This window comes from Terrapene carolina, unplaced genomic scaffold (genome assembly GCF_002925995.2).
Source record: "Terrapene carolina triunguis isolate 2854851 unplaced genomic scaffold, T_m_triunguis-2.0 Scaffold374, whole genome shotgun sequence".
Classification (NCBI taxonomy): domain Eukaryota; kingdom Metazoa; phylum Chordata; order Testudines; family Emydidae; genus Terrapene; species Terrapene triunguis.
Genome location: NW_020664725.1, coordinates 17229985 through 17252969, shown reverse-complemented (window position 1 = coordinate 17252969; position 22985 = coordinate 17229985). Strand labels below are relative to the sequence as shown.

Sequence of the window (22985 nt, the reverse complement as noted above, 5' to 3'; positions counted from 1 at the left end):
CTAAAAACTTGTTTTTTTTTTTTTTTTTTAATCAAGTGAAACATTTCAAAACGATTTCTGCAAAAAATGATAGAAAATATCTTGGAAATTTTGTCCATTTAGAACCCTGCAAAATGGAAACAATTTTTGGGCAGCCATTTTCCCATTTTTTTTTGACAGTGCTAATCATGGTGCAATTTAGTCATTTGCTATTGAAAGGTTGCATATGAAAAAATGGACAAAATATGGTGCTAAATCAACTGGATGGTGGACTTGAGTTTCCTGTCATTGCTCACATGCATAATCGCTGTTCAGTAAGGGCCTATCGCATGAAGAGAGAAGTGGACTTTCCAGTGTTAGCTGATGCATATTCCTGCATGCTCTTGCAGCCTGTCTACCCTGCTGACAACACTGAGAGAACTCTCCAGATCCAGGTATCTTTTGCAAACCCTGGTCTTGTTCAGGAAAGTAATTAAAGGTGTGTACGTGCTTTCCTGGACAGCGAAGGACTTAAGCACATGTATAAGTGCTTTTAGGTGTTGGGACCACAGCCCGGTTGTTTGGCACTGTATTTGGCATAGCGCTGTTATGAGTTTTAGTTCAGCTTCCCAGTCCTCCCCAACTGTCACATCCTTAGTTATAAACCAGTCTCTGCACCAGAGAATAGCTAAATGCAGAAGGGAAACCCTTCATTTGTAGTATGTTCCCCAACATAACCAGAGACTGTTCAACAATATGAAATATGTAAATAAATTTCTGGCAGCTCCCAGTCCAATGGGCCCCTGTCTGCTGGAGCTTCTGAGCCTAACACCAGTAAGAATAAGCAAAATGGAAGTCTGTGTTGCCAAGGGCTTCTTGTACTATTTTGCCTCTGACATTGTGGCAGATCTGTTTTGCCCCTTCCCTCCCCTGTCCTCACAATGCTACGTTTATTGTGGCGATTCCTTCCCTGGTTCGAAGGCGGGTCTGGGATGGCAGCCACGCTCTCTGGGTTGTGAGGAGCTGGATGCCAGCACAGTGGGTTAAGTCTCTGTGTTGCAGAAAGGTTTATGCAGGAGACTGTTTTCCCCTGTTACCCTGAGGCTGATGAAAATGAGCTGACAGAACAGAGGCAGCATTAGTCTAATTATGGCCATAAACGTTACCAACTCGGTGGTGGATTTTCCTTTCTCAGTGACTTCCTGTTTTCAGCTTTGAGATGCAAATTTTTGCACAATCCTTGATCTGGATTTTCTTCTCATTAGCATGAAATTTGACTAGTTCCACATTTTTTAAATAACTGCTTTCTGAATTTTTAAACTGTGTGTGTGTGTGTGTGTGTGTGTGTGTGTGTGTGTTATACATGTGTGTGGGGGGGGGGGGGGGGGGAGAGTTACAGTGGGATTCCTGGTCCGTTTCATGGGCAGGGTGCAGGGAGAGCTAGTGGGGAAGCGGGTGTGTATACGGCTGTAATTTTTCGGGAATAACTAAGCATGATCAGCAATGGGGGTTTGTCATGCCAGCCTCGTTCTTGCATATCTAAACAGGAGAAAGCCATTAACTGTGGAAACCCCCAGATGGGCATGGCTGAGAGATGGTCTGTGCAGATGGGGACAAGCTGCCTTTGCAGAGATGCGCTGAAACCCTAAGTGATTTTCCCCTCTTGGTGGGCTCTGATGAGAGATTTCCTTGTACCTGCAGATTCTGTCTCACTTTCACAAACGCAAATGGATATAAAATTTGTGCTTTGAAACCATTACTTTTGCCTCCGCTTGGAAAATGAAGTTTGTCATTATAGAAGGTTAAAAACACTTACCTGGAAAAATAATTTTGAAATGAATCTTACCTCTGTGGATGTGTGGTCTTTTTTTTTTTTTTTTTATGCCTGTCATAATCTGCACATGTTAAAGCTGTGAGCTGGGAGATGGCTAGTGATAGATCGGAAGCATAAGGCACTATTTTTGGTAAATGTCATTCTTGTAATATTTAACTCTCCTTGGGATGTAATACTTTTTTTTTTTTTTAAAGTTATGGGTGCAATTAGGAACCAAGAGGTTGAGGTGCTGGTCGTACTGGCTAGATTAAGGGTAGGAGAGGCATCGGGTATGCATGCTTCTGCCAACGCAGTCCTGATGTGCAGCCCTTCCTGCTGCGCGCCCCCAGCCCCCATGCCTTGTAGTAAACACTCATGTTGCAGCCAAATCTTAATAGCCAGGATAAAAGCCTTCAATGAGTGAGGGCTGCTGTGCTGTTTCATGGAGTTCCCTCTGTGTTCTGGAGCCTACCCTGGCAGATAGGACTGTATGCCAAGCTGGGTACGTCTACACTACAGTGTGTGCCCAGGCTCTGAGCTGGCTTACGCCCATTCCCCCCACTGTCGACACACACAGCTCTCTGCCATGCGCCTGCATCCCCTCAGAACACAGGCCGACGCGCTCATCCAGGGGACAGGCCGACGCGCTCATCCAGGGGACAAGCCGGGGTTCTGCTGTAGCAGGTGGTCAGGCTCCCCCACTTTGCAGTGAGGATTTAGCTGCAGCTTGTATCACTAGGCTAGTGTTGGGAGAGCTGTGTCTGTGCGTCCCACCCTTTCCATTACATAACTTCCCACTCACCTCCCCTGAACTGGGAGCAGGCACCAGGCTCAAATGCAGCCGCTTGGTGTTTGGCCCTTCGTTTCCATGCTCAGTTTTAAACACAGCCAAGACCAGCTTATTTGAAAACTGAGGAGATGCTGGGGTGCTGAGAACCATGCCCCGCAGAGCCCTGCATGACCATCTCCCGAGCTGGGGCAATATGCTTACAACCCCAGAGGAGAGCCTGGAGTGACCAGAACAGACCCCCAAACAGCCCACGGTGCTGCCGCTGGCCTCAGATCAGCCAGCACACCTCCTGGGCCTATATTTGGAGGAATGGTTTCGGGGTGACCGTGGGGTGCAGCCCACAGAGGCAGAGCTGGAGCCTGGTATGTTGCAATTATACCTATTAAAAATGGGAGGAGTTTCCAGGCTATGTTCAACACAATTATTATTGCATGCAGGGGGTTATTTTGCTTCTGTTGAGGACGTAAGCCAGGCTGTCTCCATGGCTTCCCACCCCACCCCATCACATGGGAGCTGAGATGGATTTCAGTCCAGGGCAAAAATTAAAACAAACAGCTAGCGTTAACGTTTTACTAGACTTGGCTGAGAGGGGGTTGGGGATTAGCCTTACCAAGCGCCAGTTCGTTTTCGGCATGCACTGCTCCGTTTGTACCTCGCCCACACCACAACACCCTCCTGGTATTGCTGATATGGCCTGGGCCGGGAGTATCCGTCCCAGTGGCTGCCGCGGATGCATTTCGTTTCCTGAGTCCCTGTCGCGTCGACACTGAGCGGGAGAGGGACTCAGCTGTACACCTTCCAAGGCTTGTCCTGCCCCAAAGGAGGTTAAAACTGAATCTAGTACCGGGGCCCTTCATAGGAACTCCCACCCCCCAACCTGGGTACAAATCGTAGGGAGATTTTAGAATGAGTGTAATATATAGTTCTGCCCAGAGCGTGTGTCTGGGCTTGCACCGTGGCTTGCTGGAGCTTCTGAACAGACCAAAACCCAGATGCTATAAATATCACAGCCCCTAAAAATGGGTGGCATTCCCCCGCCCCGGTCCCAGACAAATGGTAATGTGCTTTTTGACTGCCTTGGCAGGCCCTTCCATCTCTGTCGCCGGAGACAAGAAAGCAGAACCCTGGGCAGTGGATACTCACCCGGCATGGGAAACGGAAAATAAGTGGCTGAAACGCATCTGGGCATTGTGGAGGAGCCTGATGAAGAGCTGAAGTTCTGGGGAGAGAGGGGAGGCGGGCAGGGTGCTGTGGGAGAGCCAAGGCAGCCCAGCTTGAGGAGAGAACAGTGCCGTGGGGCAGTTCCTGGATCAGTGACACTCTACCGAGCATGCCGGTTTTCCACGTTGTTTTCGGTTGTTGATGCCACACTGTTTTGTTTTGTTGTATTGTGCTTGTCGATGGCAACTGGCCTGCCTGCATGGTTTTGTGTGTGTTGTTGCAGTGTATGTTTCCAGTCGTGGTTGGGTTGCAGTCGAGAACAAGGCTGTTACATTAGCAGGTTTTATTGCATTCATAAGAATGGAATTGCATGGCCCAGCAGCGCTACTGCATAAGCTGCAAAGCAAAGCACAGCAGCGTCATGCAGCAGTATCTAAGCTGCGCTGGCCCCCAAAATGAATTAGCATGGGATAGTTACATTACTTCATACTCCCTCATTGGTAGCACCTGGCACCCCTTGGCTGTGGGCATTCAAGGCACCCCGGTGTGCCCAGGCGCGGTGGCTCCAGGCCCCTAGTGATAAGCATCAAATCCTGAATCCTCAAAGGTATGTGGATGCCTAACTTCCATCGATTTCCATGGGAGTTAGGAGCCTGACTAGCTTTGAGGAGCTGGGCTGAGATGTTCTTCCAGGGGTGGTGGAACCAGGACCTGTCTCTGGCAGCACGGGGTGTACAGACCCAGAGAAGCCTCAGCTGGATGTGTTGGTGGGCCAAGAGCACTTCTGGAGAAGTGGTGTGGGATGGAGAGACAGGTTCTCCTACAGTACATTGTGAGCCAAGCCCTAGAGTGACCACACCAAGCAAGGTGATCAGAACCCTGGGCTCCAGCCGCAGTGTCAGGGCATTGCTGGGCATAGGCTGGGTGTGGGATGTGCCTATCAATGCAGTGTGGATGCTCACAGGTGAACTGGGAGAGTGTGGGCAGCTATGCCCAGTCCTGGGTTCCTGTGTGGCAGCTAAGGGAGCCAGGGATAAGCCTGAGGGAGTTGCTGCATGAGCCTCCTCCCTAGCTGTCCCAACGCCTCCCAAAGGAAATCTAGACGTGTCCTACCCCTGCCATCTTCCGCGCACAGCGCAAGATTCCCCTCCTCCCTCGAGCATTCCCACGGGTGGCAGAGCTGTAGGAAGGAGACGCTGTACAGTGCTGAGCTCTGGCCTCTGCTGTACCCTCCTTGGAGGGCACTTCTTGGGGCAGCGATGCTGGAGAAGGGTTTTTGGGAGGGTGGAGGCATGGGAGCTGCAGAAGAGCAGAGCTCCAGTCAGCCCTGTGGGGACGTATGGAGGCGTCGCGTCTCTGAGAGCACGGGTTGGCCGAGGTGTCGGGGGTGAGGGGCAGGCGGAGTCCCATTCCTGCCAGGAATCCAGCTGCATTCTCCGCCAGCTCCCCCTTCGCTCAGGGGTTCCAGTCACTACGCTAGGGACCCCGTCCATGTCCCTGAGAACAAGGGCAGCCCTCAGCCACTGCCTGAAGCCAACAGCCAGCCCTGGGGGTTGGGCCACGCCCCACAGTTTGCTGGGAATGTCTTGGGGGACGGGGGCTGAAAAACCTGGCGTCGCTTTGAGGGTGGGATTTCCCACAGGGCCTCAAGGAGCTAGACAGGGAGGGAGACGAGCACAGCCCCCATTGAGACCCAGTGGGATCCAGGGGTCGCATGGTCCCAAGAGCCTGAAGGCTGTTCTCAGGAGTCACTTTAGGCACCGGGGAGCCTGAGTCCATTGGCTTCCATTAGCCAAGGCCCCGATGCCACTTGGAAAACGGGAACACTTGCCTTGGTGCCCGACTTCTGTAGGTGCTTCTGAAAATGTCGTCCCTGGCCCCATGGGCCCAGAGGTGGGTGCCTGGTTGGCTTGGACCTGGCTCCCCCACTCCCATTGGTCCAGATCTGGGTCCTCTTGTCCCTCTGGGCCTGAGTGGGTCCTCTGGTGCCCCATTGACCATGACCTGGGTTCCCTGGTCCCCCCGACCCTGAGCTGGCTCCCTAAGTTCCTGTTGGAGCAGAACTGGGTCGCTGCTTGGGTCAGAGATAGGCTCCAGTCCCTGGAACTGGGTCCCCTGGTCCCCACTGGCCTGTAGCTGGGCCCCTCCTTGGCCTGAAGCCGGGCTAGGATGGCCAGGTTTGGCTGGATGTAATCGTGGAGGTTTCATCCCGTGACAGTCCAGGAAGGCTGGCAACCCTAAGCTGGGTCCCCTGCTCCCCAAGGCCCCATGCGCCTTCTGGAGACTGTCGAAGGAAGAAAGTGCTTCCCCGCCTGATGTCCTGAGCTTTGCACGTGAGAAATGAGGCGTGTGACTCAAATGGCGGTGTCCGTCCCTGCCAGCCTGCGCAGCCCCGTGGCTGTAGCCTGCGGGGCAGACTCTGTTACCGGAGCTCACAAAAATTCCACATCCGTCACTTACCATTTATGATTCACAGGCAGGAAGGCATCATCTTTCTTCCCTCTCCTGCCCCCCAACTGGCTTTCCTCCCTGCTCCCCCTCCTCTCTGGCACATAATGAGTTTGATAAGAAATTGTCTCGTTAACAGGATTAGCCATGGAAATCTCTAGTCCCCTCCTATTCATTTTGTAATGTTCCTCATCCTGTTCTGTAATTTTCTGCTGGTATTAGGCGTCTGTGGACCACCTCGGGGAGATTAATTCCTGCTCGTTCTGTGATAGTGTGAATGCTGATCTGCCAGAACTGTGCACTCTGCAGCTGCAGGTGCCATGCTGTCGTTATGGCTAATTTACATGAAACCCCCATTAACTCTTTCCCTGAGAAGCCTGGTCTCAGGAAATCTGCCGCACCCCTCAGTCCACGAGCTGCCTCCTACACGGCAGCCTTATCCCCTGTGAGATGCAGGGGACAAGTCTGTCACCCAGGCGTGGAGGAGGCAGCTGGACTGGGTGGTGGGGAGGCGAGGAGGCAGTTTGTTTTAGTGCTAGTGACGTCTTTCCCAAAGTAACTTCTGCATATAAATAAAACGACTCAAAAATACTCTGCCTTGTATTAGAAGGCACCCGCTCTTCTGATCGCACTGTCTCTTTTATAGAAAGCTGCATAGGCAGATGCATTCAAACCTCATGGACCAAATTTTGCTGTCATTTACCACTGTAAACCCATTGATTTCTGTAGCGTAACTCTGGATTTACCCCAGTGAAAATGAGAGCAGAAATTGGCCCCATGATAAATAATTACCCTTAATTTAATAATTCTTTATAACCGACAGAATACATGACCCCCAAGGAAGTTAGTAAAAAGAGGTCTCTGTTAATACCAGTTTTATTAAATCATGCGCACATATCTGTAAAGGTGGGTCCAGTTTTCGGTCATGTTCACCCACAACTGGGAGCTATACATAAAGAAATTTGGGGAAAAAATTTGCCTAAGGAATTTCCTCAAAGATCATTTTAAGGGGGGCTTTTGGGTTGAATTTAGATCAAAATGTAGATTTTGAGAAAGCAAAGCTTTTAAAAAGCATAAGACCAATAGCAATGTGTTTGATTTAATAAAAAAAATCCATGCAAAATTATTTGCTTAACGATGTAAACATGCCATGTTTGCAGCACTCACAATGCAGCATTTTGCTACTGCATTAAAACCTCCAGCTTATCATGCACAAAAGGGTGTATTCTGGTGTATTTCCGAGAGAGGCAAAAAGTAAACAAACTGCATTAATGGGGAAGAGATGAGGATACTGAATATCCTTTTGGCTGTAAACATTTACAGGATTATTCGTAATTTAGCACAGGAAATTTGTGTTTTTTTTCAAAATGATGATTAACCTGACAATGTCCTTTTAAAAGTGAATAATTTATTCAATTAATTTTTCTTCTTTATATTCATTGAGTGTCCATGAACAGATTCATTTCTTCTAGTTTATTTGCAATTATTTGCCATAATTTTGGTGACTAATTCTTGAATTGTGGCTTGTGCCCAAGCCACTGCTGGTGGCGATTTGGTATACGAACCGAGTCATTTGGTTGGTTGGTGTTGAGTTTTGACAGGGCACATAAGCTGCATAGTAATGCCTCACTTTCCAGAACTCTTGGGACAGGGATAGTTGATTTTACAAAGTCAGTATTTCTTTCAACAAATATTTTCCAAGCTCTGCATGAAAAAATTGCTTCTTTCAGGGATGTTCCTGCTGCAGAACTTGTTTGCCCATCTTCTCGTGGAAGGTGAATACTGAAAGGGTCAACAGAGAGGCATGGCCAATTTGTTTTAAAACCTGAACAAATATTTGCAGGACACTTGTTTGTAAAAACTGCCCAGTTTCCCAATCGCTAGCAACCCTGCGCTGAAACTGAAAAGCCGAACGTTTCCAACAAGTCAGTGGAAATACATCTTTAAAACGATGCAGAAGTAGTTGGTGGAACTCCTAGCATCAAGCTCAGCAGGATTCAAAAATATATTAAAGAAACATATATAATATTTATGTATAAATATATTAGACATTTCTATGGCTAAGCAGATCCCCCAGTTGCATAAGATAAGATAGACATTTACTAGGGCTATAACTTTTATGCTTCAGGACCTAAGCCAACCACCGGCTGACAGGGGTTAGAAAGCAACTTTGCTCTGGGGGAGGATTATTCCATAATTGCCCTTTCTGGGGTTTCTTCCACCTTACTCTGTAGCAGCTGGTGCTGGGCACAGATGGAGACAGGAGACCAAGTCAGATGGACCATGGGTCTGATCCAGTCTGGTAAACCCCCTGTTCCTGTGCTGACTAACATCTGTTCTGACCTGCAAAAACTGGACACCCAATGCGAGCTTTCAGACGGAAAACATTTCCAAATGCCTCGGGCATGACATGAGAGGGAGCGCGCCACCTGCAGCTGAGGCTTAAATAGACCTGGCAATAATTGCTTTGCAAAAAAAGGGGATATTGGTTTGGACTAAGAGCCCCTGTTGTGGTTCCTCCGCTTGCTTTATTTGAATGCAGGGTGCAGAGCTGTGTTTGGTGCAGGAGCTGAGATGTGGCAGCTGGCCCAGGACGGTTCTTTAACTCGCTTTTTACAGTTGTTGGTCGAGGAGAAGACATTGCAGCTCTGTTGGCTCTCCCAGGCTTAAATGCAGTGATCAAAACCGAAGCCAAACCCGGAGGCTAGGGGAAATGTGGCGTTTTTAATGATCGACTGGGATCCCGCTTTTCTTTTTTAAACCCGAAGAGCCAGTTCACTGGAAAAGCACCCATTGCTGAATTGCAGCTCTGAAATGCATGGAATGGGATTTGTCAGGGGATTAGCAGCCACAAAATAAATCTGTATTCTCTGGTTCTTGGTAGCCTGTGTAGGGCCTGGCGGGGCGATAGTATCGGGCAGTAAGACCCTGCCAATGTACACGATCTGTGGAGACCAAGAGGTGGGCATGGCCTAACCACAGAGTTCTTTGAGAGGGAGGGGTGTGTGCGCATGCTAATGCCGGGCCCTATACAGTGGGCTCTGGATGCTGGAAGGAGAGACTTCCTGTGATAGGGACATTAAGGAAGAACAGAGCATTTGCAAATGATGAGTAATTATTGCCATCTATTAAAGGGCAGAGGTAGATGTGTTAAACCTCACGCGCATCAGATGAGGTGAAACCTGAGATAATATTAGGTGGATTTAGAGACGGCTTTGGGGATCAATCATGCGAGAGGCAGGAAGTCTCTCTCTCTCTCTCTCTCCAGGTGAGAGGTGTGTGAAATAGCATCCGTCTTGTGAATGAGCTCAACCTTTCACTACCCAGAGCCATTTCATGGGAGGAAGAGTTCCTGTGAGTCTGGGGCTGGCTGGAAGGCAGTGCTAATTAGTGGGAGCTTGCAGGGAGAAGGAAGTGCTGCAAAGCACAAGGAATAAAAGGGCCTTTGGCAATAATAGTTGAGGAGCGTCAGTCCAAGGAGAGCTCTTTAACGCTGGGAGGTGACAGGCCAAAAGCAGGTGGAAGGTGTAAAAAGGAAGGGAGGATTTACTGACTAGCTGACATTCAAACCAGAGCAGTGCAGACCCAGCCTTGAGCAGGGCGTGGCATCGTCCTCCACAGTCAAACTCGAGTTCTAACGCTCAGCTACAGTGGCTGGCAGTTCTCACGTTAAAAGGCACATGGCCCTGCCTTTAGAAGAGCTAAGCCTGTGTGGTCTGGTTCCTAGATAGCAAACGAGGTGACAGAGCAGCTCCATGGGTGTAAACAGGGCTAGAGGGGAATTGTGGTTTGGAAGCGCTTTGGGGCAGAGACTTCCTCTGCTTTTGGACAGTGCCTGGACTACACTTTGGGAGCCGTAGCAATAGAAATAGCAGGTAGGGGGGTGCACAGGAGTCTAACCCGGAGTCCCGGGGTAAAACAATACAAAAGGAACATGGCACCCATTAAACCGTTTAAAAACCGCCTCATCGATAGGTCTCAAAATGTAACTGCAAACAGGGAATCATCATTGAACGGGTGTGTTTCTAGTTGGGTCCTGCAGGGATCAGTTCTTGGCCCTATGCTTTTTAATGTTTTTTTATCAATGACCTGGAAGAAAACATAAAATCATCACTGATAAAGTTTGCAGATGGCACAAAAATTGGGGAGTGGTAAATAGTGAAGAGGACAAGTCACTGATTTAGAGCAATCTGAATCACTTGGTAATTGGGCACAAGGAAACAGTATGCCTTTTAGTTCAGCTAAATGTAAATAAGAACATAAGAACAGCCGTACTGGGTCAGACCAAAGGTCCATCTAGCCCAGTATCCTGTCTGCCGACAGTGGCCAATGCCAGGTGTCCCAGAGGGAGTGAGCCTACCCGGTAATGATCAAGTGATCTCTCTCCTGACATCCATCTCCACCCTCTGACAAACAGAGGCTAGGGACACCATTCCTTACCCATCCTGGCTAATAGCCATTAATGGACTTAACCTCCATGAATTTATCCATAAATGTATATATACATCCAAGAACAAAGAACGCAGGCCATACTTACAGGATGGGGGACTCTATCCTGGGAGGCAGTGACTTGGGGGTCATGATGGATAATCAGCTGAACATGAGCTCCCAGTGTGATGCTGTGGCCAAAAGGGCTAATGCGATCCTGGGATGCATAAAAAAGATAATATCAAGTCGGGAGGTAATATAAACTCTGTATTTGGCATTGGCTGCTATGGGAATGTGTGTCCTGTTCTGGTGTCCTCAATTCAAGCAGGATGTTGATGATTGGAGGGGTTCAGAGAAGAACCACGACAATGATTAGAGGATTAGGAAATATGCCCTGTGGTGACAGACGCAAGGAGCTCAATCTGTTCAGTTTAACAAAGAAAAGGTTAAGGAGTGATTTGAACACACTCTGTAAGTACCTGCATGCGGCACATATATTTAATAATGGGCTCTTGTTACACCTGTTCTGCTAGACCGAAGATCCAATGGTTGGAAGTGGAAACTAGGCCAGTTCAGACTGGAAATAAGGTGGACACTTCTCAGTGTGAGTAATTAGTCATTGGAACAACTGACCCAGGATCATGGAGGATTCTCCCTTACTGGCAATTTTTAAATCAGGATTGGGTGTTTTTCAAAAAGGTGTGCTGTCGTTCAACCAGGGCCTGGGCAGTGCATGCCCTCATGCCTTGACATTCTATGGAAAAATTAAAGAAGGACAAATTAAGGCTGACTATCTGGACAGGGAGTCTTATCTGGCTGTGGACTAGTCTTCCCAGGGGAGAGGGGCAAGGCCCATCAGCTAGGACATTGCAGAGTAAGCAGCACAAAGCACTAGAGGATGTGCTGCAGGGAACTGTCCTGCCTTGGCTGGGAGGAGCTGGCACCTACTTCGTTTTTTCCCTCAGCAGCTTCTCTTGTTCTGCAGTGACCTGAGCTGACCCCCACCCCCAGTAGTGCATGCATCCCACTGCGTGCCCACTATGTGAGACTGTCGTGGGGGCAATCACACGGCCAGCAGTGTCTGGGCCCTCTGTGCAGCACAGCTCCTATGGCTGGCCTGCTAGCGATTTTAGAAATCTGCATTTCTGTTTCAGGGGGTAGCCATTTCTGTTGTAATGCTTCGGGCGTAGGTGGGCCTCCAGTGGGTGCCGCCGAATGACAGGGGCATCGTGGTTGGTACCATGCAGCATGTTCAGGAAAGGGCTTGGAATTGGGCAGTTCTATTTCCACTCCCCGGAACAGTTGCATCCTGTTTTCAAAACCTCCTCCCTGCCTTTTTCTCTTCTTTGGTGTCATTCTCCTCGCTCAGAAAATCCATTTAAATGCAATTCCATTCTTAAAACGTCCCCTTCATGCATGTCTAATGAATGTCAGGGAGATGCTATTACAATGAAGCCGAGTGGGATCCAATCTTGCAGAGTGTCTACAAGTCATTTGGAGGAAACCCTGGGAGTGCTCCCAGTTTTATTACAGCATAATTAGAAATAAAATCTTGTTGCACTAGGAGAATGAGAGATGGGTGTTAATCCTGTAACAGGGGAAGATAGAGATGTGCCTATAAAAGAGATCAAGGACAGAAAGAGAAAAGCCGTTCATGACTCCCCAATTTTCATCCCTCCTGTTTTATTTTTTTCCTCTCTCTGGCTCAGCATCTATTCAGTGTCACATGCTGCAGCTGGTTCAGAGAGGACCAGTTTTTCCAAATGCCCCCAGCCCTGTGAGATGTCAGCACCCTCCCCACCTTCTGTCCAGGGGTGGAGAACACGGGAATCCCACCTAGCACAGCAGCTGGATCAGGCGTGGTGTTGGGGGTGGGTTAATTTCTGGAGCATTTCTGCCTCCACACTCAGTCACTGGGAGGTCAGCGGCTCGGCACGTGCGTGGCAAGGGATTCTATTTAGGTCTTCAGTGAGGTCTAGATTGCCTTGCTGCTCAGCTGTCTGAGGCAGCTCTGTAAGCAAGCCTCCCTGCGCGGGCTTCTCTTGGGCGTTGCACAGGGAGGCCAATGCCTGGCTCTGTAAGGTACCCCATCCCCAGAGACCCTACCTGCTGCCTGTGTGTATTCTGGCTGCTTAGTATGCACAAGGTATTCAAATCCCAGCCCAGGCTCTTCAGAGCAAAAGTGGGTCATTCAGATGTTGCGGCCCTCTTTTTATTGTTTAAAATCACTTCCTGGAATGGTCCCTTTGAGACTAAAGTTAAAATGTGAGCACATAAAAGAACAATACCTATGGAACCGCAGTGGAATTCTTAATTGGAGCCTTAGGTTGTGCGGGCAGAAACTGCCTGGTGGAGCAGAGAGCAGAGAACTGGGCTGGCTGAGACGGGCCCCAGTCATACGTTGGCAATCATACAATCCTGGTCTCCAGGCGTAGCCTCCCCTTTCACGTGGCGAAAGTTCTCTCGCTCAGTACAAGTCAGGTAAGGGTTTAAATGTGCACATGTAAGTTGAGTGCTGGTGAAAGTCCCCACTGGAGATCCTCTTCTCCCCACTGTAAGGGGGAGCGGCAAGGGCACTGGCTGTGCAAACTTCCCCCACTACATGCCGTCAATATGCCTCTTCCCTGCTCTGGGCTGGCCATCCCCTGCTCTGAGAGGGTAGCTCGCTTTCCCGGTGTCTGTCTCGTGTCTCTATAGTATACACACTGTGTACCCCGGGACCCTGCAGACTGAACTACCCTCCCAGGCAGTACCGCCCCTTCAGGCAGGGCTGAGAGATGCACCTGGACCTCGGACTCCCAAAGCCATTGTGGAGGCAAGACGATGTTTCTAGGACATGTTATTCTCTTTCGAGCTAAGCCTTGCTCTTCTCGGATAGAGGAGGAGGAGGACAGGGAGGTCTTGGGTACAAAGCGTGACCCACTTACTGAGCTGGAATCAGTTATTTCGCAGCTGCCCATGAAACTTGAAGGTGGACGTGTTCTGTATGGGCGTTTGGCTGCTCTGTGCTACTCAGCCTTGTACAGCCACACAGGAGAAATATGTCGCCGTGGAAAGGGGTAGAAAACCGGCCACTGCCTTACACCCCCCCGGGATTATGTGTGCAGGGAAACATGTAAATACATCTGTTGGCTATCTCACAGTGCTTATTACATTTGGATTAATTGATGGCTTCTATTTAACATCCATGGGATGGATGGAGGGATCCTTAATCTATGTCTAATCTGGCCTAGCTCTAGTTAGGTGTGTGCAAAGCTGCTGTCCAGCAGGTCGGCCTTCTAATTACAGTGGCTGTGCTGAGAGGCAGGCCCATTGTGCAGAGCCCCCGCTGGGGGACGGCTCCTTGGCCTGTGGGCTGTGTAGGATCTCGAGGGAGGTAGCTGAAGGGGTGTTGATCGACTGAAACGGGGGTAACACAGTCCGGGCAGCAGGCCTAGAAAATAACACCTGTGCTTGGATGCCAGGTGGCAGAGATTTTCCATTACTGCTGAGCTGGAGGACACAGACTCCCTGTCCCTCTCCAGATGACATCTACGTTGAAAGGCAGGCTAGGAAAGCAGAGGTACACTGAAAATCACAACCTTCATCTTCGGGGCTTCCCTGCCTCCCTCCCCGTCTTTGCCCCAGGGATATATTCGTTACTTTAACCATGGCCGGAAATAGCTCCCAACAATCACTGACTGCCCAGGATGCCGTGGGATGCATATGCTCAAACTACAGCTAATTCATAAACGCTGGCACCTATTGATTCCCCAGCAGTTAAAATAGAATGCGTAAGGAAATATTGGCCTCAGAGTATCAAGGGAAAGTTCTCTCATTAGTCTTATGAACTATACAATGTGCTCTCTCCTGCAGCCCTGACCCCATTGTTTTTATAAATCTATATTGGATAGAGCAGGAACTGGTAACCTGTATCGATCGTAATTTTTCACTTGAAATTGGAAGGCCCCTGGGACGGATACTGTGGTTTCTTGGCCACTACGTGCTTCTGGGTCTGGAAATGGGCTTTGGCAATGCCCCAGCTTGTATGTGCTTTTGGGGGTTGAGATACCTTCCTAATAGCCTGCCAAAACATGGCCATGCATGGAGACTTTTCTGCGATCCACTCGCCTGCTCGCCAAGATTCACCCATCTCTGTCTAGACAATCTGATCCCAAGACAAGTCCTCACCCAGCACCCAATGCACAGCCAGACTGTAGTCATGCTCCCCCCACCCAGCACTGGCTGGCCACGACACCGTGAGAACATAAGAACGGCCGTACCGGGTCAGACCAAAGGTCCATCTAGCCCAGTATCCTGTCTACCGACAGTGGCCAATGCCAGGTGCCCCAGAGGGAGTGGACCAACAGGCAATGATCAAGTGATCTCTCTCCTGCCATCCATCTCCACCCTCTGACAAACAGAGTCTAGGGACACCATTCCTTACCCATCCTGGCTAATAGCCATTAATGGACTTAACCTCCATGAATTTATCCAGTTCTCTTTTAAACGCTGTTATAGTCCTAGCCTTCACAACCTCCTCAGGCAAGGAGTTCCACAAGTTGACTGTGCGCTGTGTGAAGAAGAACTTCCTTTTATTTGTTTTAAACCTGCTGCCTATTAATTTAATTTGGTGACCCCCTAGTAAGTCTAATGGCCAAACCCATATAAGCCAGGCAGGGAGCTGAAGGCACTTATCAGATGGGTGTGAAATAACAAGAGTAGCCCTTCGCTGCAGCACCTGGCAAACATCAGCTACCTCCCTGCTGCATCCCTCAGAGGGTGATGCCGGCTCCTTTGGACAGAGGAGAAACCTGAGGCACAGAGTAGGGAAGGGACTTGGTCAAGGCAAGTCTGAAGTGGCTGCTGCCTCCTTCCCCAGATTTGGCTCTTTAGACCTTGCTTGAGTTGCTGTGTCCCTGTTTTCTAGTCTCGTGTCCTGTGGGGAGCGTGGTGCATTGGATCCACTTTCTGTGATGCGGGAACACAAGAGAGGGAGGATGGAGGAGTAAGAGATGCCAGAGTCCCCTTCTCCTCCATCCTCTCCAGCTCACTTCTCCTCCCCGCACCATCCCTTGGTAGTGGGATTTTTGGAAGGTTATTTGCAGAGGCTGCTAGTCGTGTCCAGCTCTGAGAGCTGTTAAAACAGTGCAGCTTCAGTCTGGCCACAGATGCACTTAATCCTCTGCTTCCTGTAAACCTTTCCCACCTCCTGGCAGGCAGAAAGATTTGACTTTATTCCACAACCATCGACGTTAATCTCGCTAGAGGAGCTGGCAATAAGCCCCTTTGGGGAGGTCTCAGTTGGAGTGGTTCACATCAGTTATCGCCCACGTCTTTCCCTCCAACCAGTGTAATTCTCTTAGACAAAATTATTTGTCCCTTTTTTAAAAATTGAAGAGATGCCATCAGGTTGTGTAGACCCTAAATTCAATGTCACGGTGTCTTTAAAACTGTATATTGCAATGAGCGAGGTGCTCATTACTTCCAGCGCAGAGGGCTTTTGTCTTCACTCAAGAGGTTCAACCTTTGAACAATATTAAAATGGACCAATCCACTGCACGCCCAGAAGGTTTTAACATCTAAACACTCTTGTTGCTGTGAAGATAAATGATGGAACGTCCAAGACCCCATGCTCCCTATTCCTGGGGAGTGCCCAGGGGAAGGATGGCTTGCAGGATACTGTGTACTTTCAGAGATGAAGCTCTCCCCTCCCTGATACCCCGGTCATGGAATCCCTACAAACTTTAGAACAGCTTGTACATAAATCAGTTCATACAGAACTCGACTTGTAGACGCAGGCAGAGCCACAGGCTCATGCTGTGTTGCCAGTTATTGTCACTTGATAGTGAGTCGCACAGTATTTGGTGGGTTTTTTTCTTAGAGCCCCAGCTTCTGGAGTCACGTGAATATGGGAGAATCTCAGGTTTCACTGAGGAAAATAAGTTTCCAGTCCTCATGGTTGCAAGGAAAAGCTTGAAAAGGTGACCCCTGACAGCTCAGAGGATAGAAGGGAAAGAAAAAGAACACGTTTGTTATTTTTTAAAATCTCATGGTTTGGGGGTCGTGACTCAGGGTACTTCAGCCCTTGGGTTGGCAATGCGGCACATGCTAGTGACTAGCAGAGTTCCAGGTGTGGACAGGGTGTGCCCTGGTCCAGGCATTCCTGTTCCGCAGAGAGGGCCGGCTTATTTGGGAGTCCCAGGGGTGTGTGTCTGTCTCTCTCTCTCTCTCGCAGAATGTTTCTGTCCAAATCTGAGTGACTCCCACGCAGACTGAGAGGAGTGAAGGACTCGCTGTGCTCCTTGCAGTCGGGTCTATGGAGAATGCTGGCCATTTTTCCTTTCTTAAGCACATGAGACGCTTCAACATGGCGCTAATGGTCCATGGGCCCTTTGTTCCGAATGGTCTGATTTTCGGGTGTTGAGCTCTTGTATTGAGCTCAGTGGCAGCTGCCTGGCACCAGGCCGCCAGGCGCGATGCCATAGTCACAGAGTGACTCCAGGCAGCAGGCTGGGATAAATAGGAGATCTGTTTGCCTGCTCTGCCTACCTCCACAGACCATTCCGCCAATGCTGATTCTGTTGGTGTCCGGGGAACGTGCCCCCTGACCAGGCGTTTGGAGTAGCTCAGGAAAACATTCCCACCAGCCCAGCGAGTTTGCTCTGGGTTTTACCTGGCACCCAGAGACTGGGGAGTTGAGTCAGGGCTGGTGAGTGCTCATGAAGCTCAGAGAGAGCCGGCAGTGGTTTTTGTATTTACCTTGCTGGGGTGCCTCTGGGCTTCCATTGAAGCTACTCCGCTCGCTTGGGACCAGGATCTAGTCGGCTGGAGATGTGCACATCCCAGCTCTCCTCGCCAGTTCCCTGGCTTGTTCCATGTATGGAGAGCACCAGCAGCCTGGTCAGCTAGCAGAGCGGCCGGCCCTTGTCCGAGCCAAGCTTCCCCGTTGGCGTCCAATGGCTTGAGGTGGAGCCATATTTGTATTTTCTGGCCCAGCACGTGGGTTATGTCCATTTGCCCTCACAGCACTCCCACCCGGCTTTGCTCCCTGTCCACCTCACCGCTAGCACTCTGCACTCCTGTGGCTGGTGTTCTGGCTTGCTCCCCCACCCTGGGGAGCCAGCCCCTTTGCATGGCGGGCAGGGAGGGTTCTTATCACCTCATGGAGGCCATTTTCAGGCCTGGTGGCAGGGAGGCCGAGTGGAAATAGGTGTCAGGGCTTTATTTGTATTCATTGTGTGGTGGGGGATAATTCCCCCCCCCCTTTGGTCTCCCTGGGTTTTTCTTCACTCTCCATTGTGTGGGCTCAGCGGGTTCCTCATCCATTTCCCCCACAGCAGGCCATAATTTGATTCTCATCAAACATGCAGAACTGATGTTGCGGAAGGTCCCTCCAGAGGTTTGAACATCCTACTGCTGCTGTCTGCGCTCCTTCTCTCGCACTGCGCAGCGCTCCGGCTTTGGAAGCCTTTGTTTCCGGAGGAGTAACACGGCGTTCTGGAAATGTTACCGCAATTAAATATGCACAAAAAAATAGTGGGGGGAGGAATGAGGACAGTCAGGGTTGTGGAGCAGCAGTTGGCAAGATGCAGCGGCTGCTCGTTGCCATGGAAACTGCCTCCCCCCTTGCTTAAAATTCCAGTACAGCCAATATTCTGTGCTTACTGGTTTGCTGAGAGATGAAACATTAATGATCTATTTGCATTTTATTGTAATTGCACCTGTGGGGCTTTTCTTTCTTTTTTTCTTTTTTGGACCTTTGTATTAATCCCTTGATACTTCAGATTGGCAGCTCAGAGCTACGGCTGTTCTGCAATTATGTGCGTGCTGCGGCATTGACTTTGCCATGTCATAACACAGAGACAAAACAACACATGCAGATTTTGGCTAATGAGCATCTAGCCCCTCCTTGTAAACACGGAGATAGAAATATCGCTTTTCTCTCCCTTCCCCTCCCCTTCCCTTCCAGGTTTTGCAAACCAGAGTGTGCAAACAACTCATTGATTTATCATTTTGATTACTTGTCAGGTCTCCTTTTGGCTCCAGGGCCGGACATTGAGTTACTGGACCTTAAAGACATTTTTGCATGTGGCTTTCCAGTCTCTGTGTTTATTTAGGCATTCTGTTAAGTTAGATGAATGTTAATTGTTTATTGAAGTCACTATTTTTCTCTCTGTTAAGAATCCCTGACACAGAACTTGCTCTTACTGCAATTAGAGTAGGATAAATGAATATCTGGCTGATATAGAACTAGATAAATTCATGGAGGATAGGTCCATCAATGGCTATTAGCCAGAATGGGCAGGGATGGTGTCCCTAGCCTCTATTTGCCAGAAGCTGGGAATGAGTGACAGGGGATGGATCACTTGATGATTCCCTGTTCTGTTCATTCCCTCTGGGGCACTGGGCACTGGCCACTGTTGGAAGACAGGATACTGGGCTAGATGGACCTTTGGTCTGACCCAGTACGGCCGTTCTTATGCTGAGATGGAAATGTGCCGGCTGGAGTTGGGGCTGACCATCGCTCTGCCTTGTGACGTGGTTTGCTGCTGATATGCTACGTGCCTCCTCTGCGGGCGGTCCTTGGACGTGCCTGTGAGAGCTGCTGGGTGGAGGGGGTGGGGGGTATCGGGAAGGATCAGGGAGTGGGTTGTGAGCCTTTGTGCCAGGCCGGTTTCAGACTTCTGCCTCCCTCACTTCAGAAGATCTCTGCTTCCGTAGTGGGCATAAAAGATGCTCTTTCCTTTGCCTTAGTACAGAACTGTCCAGGCTACTTCCAAACGGTGGAAGCTGATTCTCAAGCCAGGCCCCATCCTAGGTGCTGGCGGTTCAATGGGTATCGGACCTGTTCCCAGGTCTGTGGCTAGGGGGGGCTGTGCTGATGGACGAGCCATCTTTCAGATGAGAGAGAAAACGGAGGTTCCACGCATCTGTGGTCATTGGCACTGCTCATTTCCACGGCCAAAATCGGACTCAGGAAATGACGTTCTACCGACATTCTCCAGGCTTGTTCAGTGGTGCTATGTGGCAGCACGGTGCTGCTAGCGAACAGCTGCCGTGTCCTGCTCCAGAGGTGGCTGCATTGCAGTGGTGGGCCCAATCTTTTTGTGCCCTTTGGGGGTGAAAGGCTCTATCTAACCGTTAGGAATTGTGAGCGCTGTTAGAGCAGGATGCAGTGTGCTTTCCAACGGGGAAAGCCAACTTTAGCCTCTTTCCAAAGCCATTTGCTTGCCCTCCTTTTCATGCTGCTGCTAAGGTCTTTCACAACACGAGCGTTTGCTCATTATAATTCACCATGAATATTAATACATACTAAAGTGGGGACCAGGTTAATAAGTGGGCTAATGCCTCCTTATTTGCCTGCTCACTAGCCTGAGGCATGGATAGAGAGGCCTTACTTTTGTGCTTCAGTGCCAGAATGTCTCCTTGTGGACTCTCTCACCATTCCAGCTGGCTTGGTTTATGTCGCTTGTTACCTGCTGTCCTCTGGAATCTTCCCCCTGGTGCTCAAGTATCAACTTAAGGTCTTATTTGTTTTCGCAAGCTTCTAAGTAAGTTCAGCTAATTATTGACTCGGCAGGATGGATTCCCTTTTAATTGCCACATTGCAGCAGGGCATGCTGAGACTCTGCGGCGCGGTCTGAGCTTGAGGTTGCAAGCTTGCCTCTCACCTGGCCCTGCCTTCTTTCACTCCCTCTCACGCCCCTCCCAGGCCCAGGATCTCTGGTCCCTTTCTGCACGTTAATTGGGCCTGTGTAGGATACTGCAGAGATGTACTAGTTTGCCCGTAGTAAAATGGAGCATGATGAGACTCAGAAGTGAGGCCAGTGCCAGAGCTGAGAGTGCAGCCTTAAATTCTGTCTGTCCAGTGCATTTCGGCAACCAGCCGGCACCACTTGTTGAGCTTTTCTATTGGGAGCACGTTCAGTCAGGTGAGGGGTATATTTTAAGTTAACCTGAAGATTGTGACCAACAAATAAGTTCTAAAATGGGCGTCTAACACCATTCCTATGGAATGTCACGGTCCAGGTATTGGGGCGCCCCGATCCTAGGTTTGCATTCTCGGGCAGACTCATTCACATGCAGAATGGTATCTGCACATCCAGCTTTCCGTTTGTATGCGCCTCTGATATGAACATACGCTGCAGCTCTCTCCTTTTCTAGCCTGATTTTAGATACCTGTTTAAAACTGCAGCCCCCGAGCTAAGGGAGGAGTCGGACCCTTGGTTTGTCTGGGCTGCCCAGATGCTGTATTGACCACAGCGGGCTCTCATCCTGTGCTAGCAGTTGTGCAGCTCCTGAGGTGCAGCAAGGCAAGTGAAGGATGAATTTGTCCCCTGAATTCAGCTTTGACCTTGTTCCTTTCTGTAACTCGATGCAACTTCCTTGGGAGTTCCCTTATTTTATGGTCTCGTCACTGAAAGATTCACAGGTGCATGCTTCACTGCAGAGCAGGCATCCGCTCACCCCATCCCTGGGATGCTGCTTACTGCCTTGTGATGCAATATGTTTAGTTTGATCAAACACAGAGCAATAACCAGACTTTCCCCTCTCTTCTGCTTGTGTCTCCAGAAAATAGGTTTTTTATTACTTTTTATGGAGGTTTGTACATATCGGACGTGCAGAAGGAAGATGCCTTGTCCACCTACAGGTGTATCACCAAGCACAAGTACAGTGGAGAGACACGCCAGAGCAATGGGGCTAGGCTCTCCGTGTCAGGTAAGTCTCTGGATCTGAACCTGCAGCCAGCAAAACTCAGCCACGAATCTGTGTGTGCGAGTCTGAGTCTTTAATCATCTTATCTGGCCCGTCACCATGATATCAGAACACTCCCAAAGTGGTAAAGCCCAGGAGGTTGTATTAGGACTGGGAAGCCCAGCACGAGAGCCTTGAAAGGGGCTAGGTTTTCAGACAGTGCTGAGAGCCCACCCTTTCTGGTGTCTTGAGTTGAGAATGGCCATGTTGGGTCAAACCAATGGTCCGTCTAGCCCAGCATCCTATCCTTCAACAGTGGTCAATCCCAGGGGCGTCAGAGGGAATGAACAGAACAGGGAATCATCAAGTGATCCATCCCCTGTTGCAGGAGCAGCGCCAGGGTTTTTGCCGCCCTAGGGGGCAGCGCTCCTCCTCTGAGCATTCGGCGGCGGGGGTCCTTCCGCTCCGCGTCTTCGGGACACTTCGGCAGCGGGTCCCGGAGCGAGTGAAGGATCCGCCGCCGAATTTCCGCCAAAGACCCGGAGTGGAAGGACCCCCTGCTGCTGAATTTCCGCTGAATTTCCGCTGAGGACGGCAAAATGCCGCCCCCCAAATCCTGCCGCCCTAGGCGACCGCCTAGGGTTGCCTAGTGGAAGTGTCGGCCCTGCCCTGTCGTCCTGTCCCAGCTTCTGGCAGTCAGATTCTAGAGACACCCAGAGCATGGAGTTAAATCCCTGACTCTCTTGGCTAATAGCCATGATGAACCTATCCTCCATGAACTTATCTAATTCTTTTTTTAAAATCTAGTTATAATTTTGGCCTTCACAGCATCCCCTGGCAATGAGTTCCGCAGGTTGACTCTGCATTGTGTTGAGTTGAGCACCCAGAGTCACTAGGCACTTTGGAAAATCTTGGCCTCAGTTCTCTCTCTGTGTTTCCTCCAGTCAGCAGACAACGGCCTTTATATTACCTGGGTGGGGGTTGTTTGTTTGCTTTGTTTTCTGTGCATGTGTGGAGATGGGAGCAGCACAGAGAGAATGAGGATGAGTGAAAGCCTGGATGTGTGTGGGGGGGCAGCGGCGGAGATGGGAACATTTTATCCTCCTGTTCATCCCCAGGAGCGTTCGCTCTTGGCCAGACGAAGCCAGCACAAGGGGCTTGGCTCCTGTCCTGTTTGAATGCTCCCTGTGTGACTCTGCAGACAGGATCCTGTAGCAGGGTGCTGCCGGGCCCGCTTGGCTCCTGCCCCTGCTGTGCTGACAATGTCATTCAAAGACCGACCCTGGGGTTCAGAAACCACTGGTGTCATTTGTTTACGGGTTGTGCTCCCACCAACCTTTTCACCTTACACAGCTTGGGTTCTAGTGTCTGCTATTCCTCTGCTTCCGCTCCCCCACCTGGCTTCCTTCCTCACAGCCTTTTATATACCCCGGGCTAATGGGGCGGGCAGCTGGCTCCCAGTCACCAATTAGGTGCAGGTTTTCTCTAGCAGGCTCCAATTAACTTCCCTTAATGGGGGCTGGCGTGACAGAGGGCTGAGTCAGCAGCTCTTGCCCAGCCCCCTGTCCCAGAGCCTGACATGGGAACCACTGGGATCAGTATGGGGCAGAGCTAAAACCCAGGCACTGGGCCCTGGCCAAGCTGGCAGGACCCGCGCTGGGCTCCTGTCTGCTGGCAGGATCCGCGCTGGGCTCCTGTCTGCTGGCAGGA

General features: G+C 50.1%; 1 protein-coding gene across 1 annotated transcript in view; it reads left to right on the top strand.

The window, feature by feature from the left end:
- DSCAML1 (DS cell adhesion molecule like 1) overlaps positions 1-22985 on the top strand; it is a 302769-nt gene that overhangs the window by 142963 nt on the left and 136821 nt on the right. The window contains exon 4 of the mRNA XM_029912905.1: positions 21153-21299. Coding sequence (XP_029768765.1) covers positions 21153-21299 — 147 coding nt within the window. The remainder of the gene's footprint in view (positions 1-21152; positions 21300-22985) is intronic.